This window comes from Cucumis sativus, chromosome 1 (assembly GCF_000004075.3).
Source record: "Cucumis sativus cultivar 9930 chromosome 1, Cucumber_9930_V3, whole genome shotgun sequence".
Lineage (NCBI taxonomy): Eukaryota > Viridiplantae > Streptophyta > Magnoliopsida > Cucurbitales > Cucurbitaceae > Cucumis > Cucumis sativus.
Genome location: NC_026655.2, coordinates 223,830 through 236,474, shown reverse-complemented (window position 1 = coordinate 236,474; position 12,645 = coordinate 223,830). Strand labels below are relative to the sequence as shown.

Genomic DNA, 12,645 nt, shown 5'->3' with positions numbered 1-12,645 from the left:
CCTTAATGGGTCAAAATTTCCTTAACGACCTTTTATTAGAGTGTTATTATTGTTTTGTATACATTAGGTGACAACTCCTACCCATGTGGTTTATTACAATTGGTGTAAATATTTAATTGACCTGTAAAATTACTCAATTAAACGTGTTATTGTAACATAAAAAATATATTTAAAATAGTGTCCTTGTACTTTATAAAACGAACACAACCTAACATTCAACTTAAATATTTATAACGCTTATCTCTATCTTACATCAAAGCATGGAATAACTATTATGGAAAAAAAAGGTTTATCTATAAATGTACAATGATTGTACACGTACGTGAAAAAGGTCAGTTGGTGTAAGTTTTAGTAACACATATATGGGGTGCATGCCATTTTAGTATGAATGAAAATTAGTAATGTTGCAATATAAAAACAAATATAGGATAATAAACGTTGTAACAAATAGGATTTTGGAATGGTAACATTATAATTAACTATAGGTTATAATGGTTGGAAGAAACAATTATCATGATTGGAGCCATAGACACACATTGGGTTGTAATTGCTAACTTTAGACATGTATGGTGGGTTGCCCAAGTTTTTTTTTTTTTAATCTTTGTATGTTTGTTTGGTTAAATAGCTTATCGAGTTCAACCCAAATGTTAATTACCTTTAGTTACTTGAAATCAAGAACAGACCAATTAACATTTGGTATAAGCTTATCTCACTATGTATGCTTGACAACTGTGTATTTTTTTACAAAGTAAAATGAAACATGCCTCATTGCCAAACAATCACGTTGATGATAAAATGTAAGTACAAATATTAATTTGACTATCACGCGTCTTTAACATTAAATTTGTAATTTTGAAACACAAGAGTGGTGTCTGTCACAAAAACCTACGATACTTAAATCAACAATCAATAAATGATTGGAGCAAGGTAGAAGTAAGAACAACTTTTTACACCAAACAATATTCGTAACCTTATATTTTACATGCACTTGGATGTATGGTTTCATAAACCAAGGTAGGGTTTTCCAATGTCAAGGGTTGTGACCTCGAGCCATAAGAAGTGGACCACTACAAGAAGGAGGTAGACCTGCCTTGATTTTAACCTTAAAGAGTGAACAAGCATCTTGTATGGCTCAAAGTTGCCTCGACCTCAAGATCAAGTCGAGACACATTAAGAACGCTTGACTCAATTTCGTCACTTTAATCAATATTTCACTATTTTACGTCATTTTCCACACTCATCTAACACTCACGTAATTGCTATTATTTAAATCTCACCCAAATGCTCCACTCTTTCAAGCTTGAAAACTCTAGGTTCAGAATGAGTCGCAACAACTTCAAACACACACATGCATAAAACTAGAGGACGACGACACGTATGACCAATACATTCACCGTTTAAAGCTAACACAAACATAAATCTCATCGACATAGACTATGTAACTCAAAATTTATAGTATAATCCCTTGGATTTTCTATCACCAACCCACCAACCCACCAATTACTCCAATTTGTTTTAACCATAGTTAGGAGGTAAAAAAATGAACAAAAACAATGAATTGGGTAAAAAACAATACATAGAGAGAGAGAGTAAAAAGTAAAAAGGGGAAGAGTAGTAAGGAATTTTGAGTGAACCAATAGGATATTTAAGAGAAAAATAAGAATAAAATAAAAAGAGTATAATAACAACTGATTGGCAAGAGAGAGATGCACACGTGGACAGCGGAGATATATGGGATCATGCTAATCTCATGGATTGGAAGCCATATTTAATTTTAATTTCATATTTAAAAGAAAAAGAAAGGGAAAATTGGGCAGAGGAAGAGAGAGGAGGGGAGAGGGGGGGGGGGGGGGGGGGGGATTGGTCATTGGATTGCCGGGAAAGGGAAGCAGAGGGATAAAAACGCGAAAAGCAGGCGCAAGCCCGCTAACATTTTTAGTTTTCGCTTTCTAAAAATTTTGAAACCCCGCTTCTTCTCCCCGCCCTCACCCACATTCCTAATACTAAACCCAAAATTCCCCTCCCCCCGATCCCATCTCTGTTTCTCTTTCTACGCGCTTTCATTTTCCAAACCCCTTCTACTTCTTCCCTTCTCTTCTACTAAATTCCCTCTCTAGGGTTTCCCCCCCTAATTCTCAATTCCCTCTCACTTTACCCTCTCTACTCTTCTCTACCTACAATTCCGCGTTTCTGTCTCCTTTCCTACTTCTATGGCGTCTGTTAACATAGAAGACAAGAAAGCAGACGACGAAGCTCCTGTCCAAGCAAGTCGAGAGACTAAGGATGAAGATACTTCCCAAGCCCAGATTTCGGGGAAAGAAGTCACTGCTGTACCTGGTAAACAGGAAGGTTCTAGTGCAGAGGGTGGTACTGAAGAGGTAAATGGTGATGCCAAAGCCGACGACCAGAAAGGTGACCCGGAAATTAAGGGAGTAGGTGAGGAACAGGGCACTGCTGCGAATGACGAAGTTGAGGAAACTAATTCTGACAACAAAGGGGAAGGTAGTGGAGAGGAGGAAGACGAAGGTGACAACGAGGTTGAAACTGAAGGCGAAGGTGAACGGGAAGAAAGGGAGGTACCGAAGAAGGGATCAAAGACAGATGCAAAGAAGGATAAAAAGGTGTCTGCGAAATCAATTAAAAATTCTGTAGAGAAGAAAGGTAAAAAAGATTCTAGTTTGAAGGAGCCGGTTACGCCGACCATTGAGAGGCCAGCTAGGGAGAGAAAGACAGTTGAGCGGTATTCTGTGCCATCGCCTGGCAGGTTTGGAAAGTCTTCTGCAGGCAAAGCTCTCTCAATTGAAAAGGTATGTTGGTGGGTTCATTCTTCGTTGTATATTGCGTTTTCTTGGTGTTACCCTCCACATTTTAAAAAGCGCTTCTCGTGTCTCAGGGCCGTGGCACTACGCTCAAGGATATTCCAAATGGTAAGTCTTGATTTTTATGTAATATTTTTCATCAAAATTAAGATAAATGTTATTTGTTCATTAGTTTTTGATGTGGGCTAGTCTTGTTGTAGCCAATGATTTTGCAAAAATGTTATTTTTTAATGTTTTTCATGTGTTCTGTTAATCTGCCAGAACAATCAAGTGCAGACTGACATTTGTTAATATATTTAAGATTTTCTTTTACTTTGTTTTTAATGTTGGTGCCGGTATATTTCTTGTTCGTCCCATTGTTGAGTGTCTTGTTTCTTGGGTTGAATTATGCATTTAACGTCAGCTCTGCAACGTGGGTCTTATAATGGTTTCATAACGTTGTTGCCCTCTTTCTCCAGTTTTTTTTTTTTTTTTTAATCTTAGGTTACTTGAAGTTTGATTTTCAACTGCGAACTGGAAAATTGTCTGCAGATGTGGAAGTTCTTAGAAATTTTAAACTGCTATGCTAAGCCATCATAGCTCTGTTAGATTGTCAAATTCAATCTAAAAATTGGTGAATATCTCAAGCATTTCATGCATCAGAAGATATAGTGTAGTTGGGCTGTTTTGTGAATGCAAAATAGGTCCAGTTGATTATAAATTAATAAAAATCCTGATGAATTATGTATCCAAGGAAAAAATTGTTCACCACTGCCACTATTCTCTCATATTTCTCAAAGGTCAGAACTGATTTTTTAACAACTTTGTATATATATGGACATCTGCTTTCTTAATACTCGGTTGAACTAAATCGTCAGGTTCTCTTGGAGGAAGAATTTAAGATGCATATTAGAATGAAATGTGTTGACTGTTAGTGTTCGTGTGCTTTTATTAGTTCAAAGCATTGTGTATTTTGTATGTTAAAATTTTAGAATGACTAGCGGTTCACCTAATATTTGTTTCCGTGTTTTACAAGTCTTGTCATGCTCGGGTCATATCTTGTGAGAATTTGTCTTGCTTGGAGGGAGTTGTATATTGATGTGAAGGACGTCAAAACCAATGCTGTTGTGAACCTATTTTAATTTTTCGACTATACCTTTTCTTTTAGCTAACTGCGAGAACTATTTCAGTGGCATTCAAATTGTCAAAGAGAAAAGCTGACGACAATCTGCAACTACTTCATACAATTCTGTTTGGAAAGAAAGCAAAGGTTATAAAGATATTTTTGATTTTGGTGTGGCTAGTAGTTACTTTGTAGGGCCAATAATACATTAAATGACCATATTTATTCATATTATCTTTAATTTGTTGGCTGGCTTGTAGTAATCTTTTCATGTATATTGGAATGCCTATTTTATGCAGGCTCAAACCTTGAAAAGGAATATAAGCCAGTTTTCAGGTTATATTTGGGTTGAGAATGAGGTATTTTCATTATCTAACTATTTACTATCTTTATTATAAAAAATGCCTCGAAATAATTACTTAACTTGTTACAACTCATGACCTTTATTGAGAATGTAGTCTTGATTTCTAATTTTGCAGCTGTTTATTTATTTATTTACTTTATGGCTCATATGTTCTTGGCAGGAAAAACAAAGGTCGAAGGTAAAAGAGAAGATTGATAAGTGTGTCAAAGAAAAATTGGTGGATTTTTGTGATGTGCTAAATATTCCAATAAACAAAGCCACTGTAAAGAAGGCAAGAATTTATGAGCCAAAATATCTATAGCACGTGTTGTATTTATTTGTTCTGGCTCAAACTTACTACTTCGGACCTATGTCTTCAGGAGGAGCTCTCAGCAAAGTTATTAGAATTTTTGGAGTCACCACATGCTACAACTGATGTTTTGTTGGCTGACAAGAAGCAGGTTTTATTCAATCATTGTTGTATCGAGTATCATCAATTGTAATTGTTATACTGTTAAAAGCTTGTTGTCTATCTGTATTTCAGAAAGTCAAAAAGCGACGGAGGTCCAGTTCAGGCAAGGCAGTTGGTTCTGGAGAATCTACAGAAGTGCCTGCTAAGGTATTCATTCTTTTAGTATTTAGGGCATGCTTGTTGCTAGGAGTTTGTGGGCCCACAACTTGAAAGATGTCAATTTCATGACTTATATTGCCTGTGTTATGATTAACGACTCTACTCTTCTCTAAATGCCTTCTTAGTGGTTTTATCTAGCCAATTGTAAAATGGAATCAAGGTAAAATGCATAACTAGTATCAGCTGCCCTCGTTGGTGAACAAAAGAATTGACATTGATATATTATCTCAATGGTTGAGTACTATGACCAAAAAAAATGTCTGTATGTATTAAGATAAGAGGGTTAAGGCTCTTCACCTTTTGTGTTACTGGGTACGTTTTTTTTGTTTTTTAAATTTATAAATATTATTATTATTTTCTTTTTTAACTTTTAGTTTTGCGTCTGTATAAAAGAAACATAAAAGGTGATTATATTCAAAAAGAAAAGTGACAACCTAAGGCAGGAGACAAGGAAGCTCCCGCCCAAAAGGAAACTAATATAACAAAGAAATTAAATTCCTACTGATCAGGGGAAGGCCTTGATCATAATTTACCAGATAAATATTTGTGGTTTGATATTGTTTCTCATAAAAAAAGGAAAATGAAAACCTTTGTGGTTTGATGTTCAAGAGCTACTTGTTCTCTAACCTTTGTTTTTCTATTGTTAAATACTTCTGTTACCCTCTAGAAACAAAAATCTCAGCCTACAAAGAAGAGAAAACATACCTCGGATGTTGAGGAAGAAGAAGAGGATGATAAAGTTGAAGCCTCAAACGAAAAGGATGTTTCTCAAGATAAGGAAGATGACGATGATGATGAAACTGGCTCAAAAGAAGAAATCGATGAAAAGGATAAATCAGATGAGGATGATAAGACACCCGAGAAAATGCCTAGTCCAAAGAAGCCATCTAAGAAGGCTGGAAAAGATTCTGGGTCTAAATCTGTTGAAAAATCTTCTTCTACAAAGAAAGTGACTGTAAAATCTGCTAAAGAAGTTGCGAAATCTGCTAAAGAATTTGCAAAACCAACTAAAAAATCATCTAATTCGGCTTCAAAAAAGGATGCTGTCAAATCTGTTGCCTCACCATCAAAGCCAAAGGGCTCATCAAAAAAGCAAAATGTCGATGAAAAGAAGCCTCTAAAGGAAAAATCTTCAGGAAAGAAACAGACAAGCAAAGCCCCTGCAAAGATTTCGGTAGAAGAACAAGGTGAATGCCTACCTACCAATTGTCTTTTCTTTTGTTGCCATTCGATTTTTAGTCTCTTTATTATTAATATTATTATCATTATCATTATCATTATTTTCTTTTTTGGGATGGGGCTCAGGGTGCGACATCATAATATTTTGTTTAGAACAAGATAATTTCCTCTCTTGGTAAGTGTTTCATATTTTAAGATTCTGGTTGGGGGATTAGAGTTATAAAATTTTTCAATGATTTTGAAAGCATTTGCGAGTTTGAGCTCTTTATTATTCAATTGTGAAAGGCATAAATCCCATTGGATGTAATGTTTTAATTCTAATATCTATACGAGTCATCAGCAGAAGCTCAACGTCGTGTCAAAAGGTTATAATTCATTTTTCAGTTACCTAGCAGGAATACACCACAAGACCCTGCTAGTTATAGATAAATACAGCCCAGAGTCTTTGTTTTCTGAGGATCGTTTATCTTTATTCTTCTACACAATTTCCTGGACTCTTAGATTGCAGCAAGATTGTTTTGTTTATTTTTCTGGAAAAGAAGAAACACTGGCTGATGATTGTTTTCTCTCTATAATACTAGGCAAGGGAAAGAGTAGCAAGAAAGCTAAGAAAGAACCCAGCAGAGAGGAGATGCATGAAGTTGTAGTTAATATTCTGAAGCAAGTTGATTTCAATACTGTAAGTACAAAAATTTGGTCTGATGGGATTCGTTATGAATGATTAGAAATTATGCTCTTGTTCATCCTTATTTCTCTTTATCTGTTGCATGCAGGCAACTTTGTCCGACATTCTCAGGCAACTTGGTATGTATTGGTTTGGTAGATGGCCACATGCACACAATTTTTTGCATATTCATGAAGGAAATGGCCTGTTATCATGCTGACTTGATAACTTTTTGTAATAGGTACCCACTTTGGTGTGGATTTAATGCATAGGAAAGCAGAGGTGAAGGATATTATAACAGATGTGATAAATAACATGAGTGATGAAGAAGAGGAGGCTGATGATGATGGTGGTGATGATACGGACAAAGACGAGGATAAGGATGAGGATGCTTAACTTGTTTAATGTATCCTTACTTTTCTGTAGCCCTGGCAGAAGATCGTTTTACACACTTTCCTGAATGATCATCTCTTCATGATCTCCATCTGCAGTTTGATTGTTACAGTAAATGTTTAGATATCTCTGGCATGGTCTGTATAATGTACCATATAGATTTAACATTTTTGTATGGTAACTTGTTAGCCTAGTCCCATTTTTTCCCTTCCCCCGCAAACTAATTGTATTTTAGCCCCTCCCTAGACAAGTAGTTAGTTGATTACATCTTAATGGAACAAGGTTTAAAGTATTAGATTGCAAAGCTGATTATGATTAATTCCTCTATCTTGGTTGCACTCAGTCATCTTTAATGTGTATGTGTATTGTTTCCTTTATAATAAGCAGGATTGGAGATGGAATTTATTTTATGCTCTTAAACTCAATGTCACAACTTAGAAACCGTTATTTGGTCTAACTGGCAACGGCATTCACATTCTTACATACTGAGAAAATTTTACTCAGACTTTGCTAACGATTTATTATGGCGGGTTATAGGAGGTGCTAAATAATTTACTTCTTTTCAATGTAACTAATTCGGCTCAATATTTTATTACTTGTTGAAATGTTTAATTTAAGATTTATGACTTTTGTGGTGACCGGAGCAGCTTGCTTGGTCCATAGCTATCCCCTTGCTGTGCGTCTCACCATCAGCTCACATGAAACTCAGAGACCGTACGGGTCGGCAGAGGTGTGCTGTCTTTTGGAGGCTGAAGCTGACTACTCCATCGATTGGAAACTGGTTTTTGACATCTCTGGCGCTTCCAACTTTGTTGCTCAGGTTTTCCAACAATTCCTTCCTTTTGTTGTAAAGTTAAGTCATAACTGTGATTTTAATTTTTGGATTTAATTAAAGTATACCTCGTATCACTTAATTATATACACATCACACTCAATATTTAGAGATTGATTTTCTGGTGTGCTATCATGATTACTTTTGTTTACTGCTCTTTTATCCTTAATCTTGCAATAATGTCTCAGGTGACTAAGTTTAAATGTAGTGAGTTCGTGGTTGGTTGGACTATGCGTGAACCACAGTGTCGTTGATGGGGTCGGGGCTATGGACGAGTTTGTGAATTTGTGGGGTGAAACTTCGGGGAGCTTGCCTTTTTACCGTTTCTTGATAGGAACATTATCTAAGCTCAAGACCTAAGGAGGGCCGCACAGCAGTACGATTGCGTCCTGATAAAGCAAAGCTCCTATTAGCAGGGATTTTGGGTGGGGGGACAACCCCGTGTTTTCAATACCGGTGACCTCGCCGGAGAAGGATATAATTACTTTACTTTCTCATGGGGAAAGAAAGCCATAAATGTTCTTTAGAACCTTACAACTTCTGCCATGTAAATCTTCCAACAGGCGATGCGGACAAATTTGAATCTTGAATAGAACTGGTGACATTATACATTTGGTTTGGGTTTACAGTACATTTTAGTAAGGATTTGAATTCACATCCCTGCTGTCTTGAAGTTCAATTGATTTTTCTCCCTTGAAACAAGGTAACATTTCATTACTCATAAATATCGAAGGCCTCTTTGGGTACCATTATGACACACCTGTTTCTATCACTCGAATAGCCCAAGATCGAATGCTTGTTAGAGAAAATCGTCGGAACACAGCTTCTGGTTGAGGTATCAACCGCCCTTTCCATCACCAAAGTGATTTAGAAACATGCTTACAACAAAATGAGGGATAGCATACCTAAAACTCCTACAACGAGTCTATCTATCAAACTTGACATGTAAAAGAAGAAGAATACCTCATACAAATTTTCAGCCTTAAAGAATGATAACCTTCCATTTTAATTAAATTGGATACATGCAATTACGTAGTAATGCAATTAGGAAGTATGCAGTGAAGCTTTTGTTTAATGTAGCTTTTAATTCAATTTTGTTCTTCGTCTTTAAATAACTTCACTTTCATATACTACCAAATTTATAATCATTTTTAATTCAAAAATTTATTCAACATTTACGATGAACTAATAAAATTTTGAGTTAAACTTTTTAACTAGCCATCTAGATTCAAGTTAAAACCTTTAACTGTCTATATTTTATTTCTTTTTATACGTGAACTAAAATCATGTAAAAACATAAAAAACTTTCTTTCATGACTCTAACTGGCAGAATATCACGTGTTCTGCATTCACCCTTCATGCAAATCATTTGATTTGAGGAAGCGATATGCATGAAGCATGTTCCTACAAGAACATCGTGCTAACAATATCTCATTAATTTATTAATTTTAACTTAACAACATAAAATACATATCAAATCATATGAAAAAAACTCACAAATACCTTTTGTAAAGATATTGAAGAATTTGAATGTGAGGAACAGCTAAATAGAATGATAAAAATATATGTGCAATAAAGTTCAAGCAAATCTTTTGAATTTCTCAAATTTCAACAAAGTCAGAATTTGCTTGAAATGGTGTTGGAGTGCATATTAGATAAGTAGTTGAATACATGGTTGCACTCACCATAAAGTTAAAAAATATAAATAAAGAAAGAAATCGTTAACAAAAATTAAAACAAAATTGATCGAAAAGAAAATAAAATAGAAGGAAGCTTCGTCCTTCAAGTAAACGCAAAAGAGTTGGAGGCCAACCCTCACCAAGAAAGTTGTAGAGCGGTGGCGATTTGGTTCCCTAACACATGAGATCCTCATATCAATTATCAACCCGGCCCGACTTGGTCAACTTCCACGACACTTCAGAACAAAAATGCAGTGCATCACTCAAATTAGGCACAACTTCCAACCACCCCTCACTCTCTCTTCCTCACCATTCCATACTTCAACTTTATATATATACACACAATATCAACTCTCTCCCAATAATAGCACCTCCTACACAAATATATTCTTCTTATAACTACTTCTCATTTCAGGTAAAACCACGTGATTTAGTATGCTCTAACTCATGTCTTTCTATCTCGGTCTGCATTTCACTGCCATGATTGTTTTTCATTCATTTCCCATTCTTTCATTTCATCCATAATTCTGACTCCTTCATTTTCTTTCTTTCTGTGTATTTGAATTTCAGGTCAGATGGCTGGCAGTGGCAAATCGGGTTTTCAACTCAATGTTCAGCAGCACAAACCCAGTCTCATAACTCCTGCAGAGGAAACACCCAAGGGTCTCTACTTCCTTTCAAACCTTGATCAAAATATTGCAGTCATTGTCCGTACCATTTACTCTTTCAAATCAGAGTCCAGAGGCAATGAAGATGCAGCCCAAGTCATTAAAGATGCTCTTTCCCAAGTGCTTGTCCATTACTATCCTCTTGCTGGCCGCCTCACCATCAGCTCTGATAAGAAACTCATTGTGGATTGTACGGCGGAGGGTGCTGTGTTTGTGGAGGCTGAAGCTGACTGTTCCATTGAAGACATTGGAGATATAACTAAGCCTGATCCTGACACTCTTGGAAAGCTTGTTTATGATATCCCTGGCGCTACCAACATACTTCAGATGCCACCTCTTGTTGCCCAGGTTTGACCTCTTCCTTGTGGATTATGCTTAATTATATTCAATTTCTTATCACAGGGGGCTAATATAACTGTTTGTTAATTGACAGGTGACTAAGTTCAAATGTGGTGGATTTGTTGTGGGGTTGTGCATGAATCATTGTATGTTTGATGGGATTGGGGCAATGGAATTTGTGAATTCATGGGGTGAAACGGCAAGGGGGTTACCTTTGACTGTTCCGCCGTTTCTAGACAGAAGCATTCTCAAAGCAAGGGAGCCACCGGTGATTGAGTTTTCTCACGGTGAATTTGCTGAGATAGAAGATGTATCCAACACTTTTAAGCTTTACGGGGACGAGGAAATGCATTATCGGTCCTTCTGCTTTGAGCCGGAGAAGCTGAATAAGCTCAAACAGATAGCATTGGAAGATGGGGTTTTGAAGAAATGTACAACGTTCGAAGCTCTGTCGGGATTTGTATGGAAGGCAAGAACAGAGGCTCTACGAATGAAACCCGATCAACAAACAAAGCTTCTCTTCGCCGTCGATGGACGATCTAGGTTCAAGCCCACAATTCCGAAAGGGTACTCTGGAAACGCTATCGTTTTAACCAACTCGATATGCAGCGCTGGGGAGCTTCTGGAAAATCCTTTGTCATATGGGGTGGGGCTGGTTCAGAAGGCGGTGGAGATGATCACAGACAGCTACATGAGGTCAGCCATCGATTTCTTCGAAACAACGAGATCAAGGCCTTCATTGGCGGCGACACTGTTGATCACGACTTGGTCGAGGCTAGGATTCCACACGACGGACTTCGGGTGGGGGGAACCGGTGTTTTCAGGGCCGGTGGCGTTGCCGGAAAAGGAGGTGATTCTATTTCTATCTCATGGGAAAGAAAGGAAGAGTATAAATGTGCTTTTGGGGCTTCCAGCTTCTGCCATGGAAATCTTCCAACAGGCCATGAAATTTTGAGGGAAACAAAAACCTTTATTCTACTCTGTTTCCAAGCTCTCATTGTAGCAAAAGATGAGGAAAAAAACCATCTTTATTACTATATTCATCCCACAATGTGTTGTTTTCATCTTTCTATTTCATATTATTTTACAATTTCATGTGATGTGATTATCCACATTTTTCTATTAAATAATACATTGTTCCATGTTTGTTCAAAGATGCGATATTTTATAAAATAATGATTTTACATCTACTTGTGTCTTCATGCATGATGGATGCAGCACTTTTAATTACACACACATACATATATTTTGGTTTAAAGAGAAAAACTTGTTACATAATTAATTAAAAAAATACCAATACTTCTAAAGTTAAATGATAATAAAAGCTTAAGATAACTTTGATATAAGAAGATTAATGTGTATATACATGTTATTTATTTGGTGAAAATGACCAAGATTAGCCCCGAGTACAAGAAATCTTTCCGCCTTGTCATCGTGGCCACGTCGACTAAAGTTGAAACAAGAAAAGTACCATGTATTTGTTGACGTGCACTATGCGGCCTCGGCTTGCCACAAAAAGATGAAGCCGAAGCCGAAGCTGATATGGGCATGGGCTCCGAATGCTTCTGATTCATATGCAAAATTACCATACCGTCCTCTAAATACTTTAAATTTGCAAAAATGGCCTCTTTCGGATTTTCATTTTGAAAATTAACTCTTTATTTATTTGATTGCTTTTACCCTAATCTATGTTTATAAAGTGGATTAGTTAGGGAGAAAGCTATATATATATATATACATACTATAAATTATTTTATTGTCTTTTTCTCGAGTATTTGTGACGGAAAGATGTTAGAGAATACTCAAACTTAAGAAGAGACATGAGTGAACCGACAATATTTTTTGATGAGATCTATCATGAATCACGAATACATGAAATTATTGTTAAAAAAAGTTTAAAATGGTGACTCAATTATAAAAACTTAAAAGTAAAAGTGTTTTAGTTTGAACCAATTATATGTTAATTAAATTTTTGAAAAATTTCAATATTTAACTA

The 12,645-nt window shown here is 36.2% G+C and overlaps 2 protein-coding genes across 3 annotated transcripts; both read left to right on the top strand.

Moving 5' to 3' along the window:
* Window positions 1-1,868: 1,868 nt before the first annotated feature.
* On the top strand, window positions 1,869-7,473 carry LOC101211154 (protein DEK). Its single transcript, XM_004137988.3, has 11 exons — window positions 1,869-2,807; window positions 2,894-2,927; window positions 3,989-4,068; window positions 4,221-4,280; window positions 4,446-4,556; window positions 4,645-4,725; window positions 4,809-4,883; window positions 5,563-6,082; window positions 6,656-6,753; window positions 6,848-6,878; window positions 6,980-7,473. Exons 1-11 carry the CDS (start codon window positions 2,211-2,213, stop codon window positions 7,132-7,134), a joined length of 1,842 nt encoding a protein of 613 aa, XP_004138036.1. The 5' UTR covers window positions 1,869-2,210; the 3' UTR covers window positions 7,135-7,473.
* A 2,058-nt stretch (window positions 7,474-9,531) lies between these two features.
* On the top strand, window positions 9,532-11,805 carry LOC101210256 (omega-hydroxypalmitate O-feruloyl transferase). Of its 2 annotated transcripts, none has more exons than XM_031882671.1 (3): window positions 9,532-10,105; window positions 10,213-10,658; window positions 10,744-11,805. In XM_031882671.1, the coding sequence occupies exons 1-3, from the start codon at window positions 10,090-10,092 to the stop codon at window positions 11,602-11,604; spliced, it is 1,323 nt and encodes a 440-aa protein (XP_031738531.1). In that variant the 5' UTR covers window positions 9,532-10,089; the 3' UTR covers window positions 11,605-11,805. The 2 variants fall into 2 exon arrangements, with proteins under 2 accessions (XP_031738531.1, XP_004138033.1); XM_004137985.3 differs by having other exon boundaries at window positions 9,535-10,057.
* The last annotated feature ends 840 nt before the right edge of the window (window positions 11,806-12,645 follow it).

Bases quoted from the DNA above. Each gene is read 5' to 3' on its own strand.
- LOC101211154 (XM_004137988.3), top strand. From the start codon at position 2,211: ATGGCGTCTGTTAACATAGAAGACAAGAAAGCAGACGACGAAGCTCCT. The intron at 2,928-3,988 runs GTAAGTCTTGAT...GAACTATTTCAG, and splicing joins GCTCAAGGATATTCCAAATG to TGGCATTCAAATTGTCAAAG. The intron at 4,557-4,644 runs GCAAGAATTTAT...CTATGTCTTCAG, and splicing joins ACAAAGCCACTGTAAAGAAG to GAGGAGCTCTCAGCAAAGTT.
- LOC101210256 (XM_031882671.1), top strand. The intron at 10,659-10,743 runs GTTTGACCTCTT...GTTAATTGACAG, and splicing joins TGCCACCTCTTGTTGCCCAG to GTGACTAAGTTCAAATGTGG.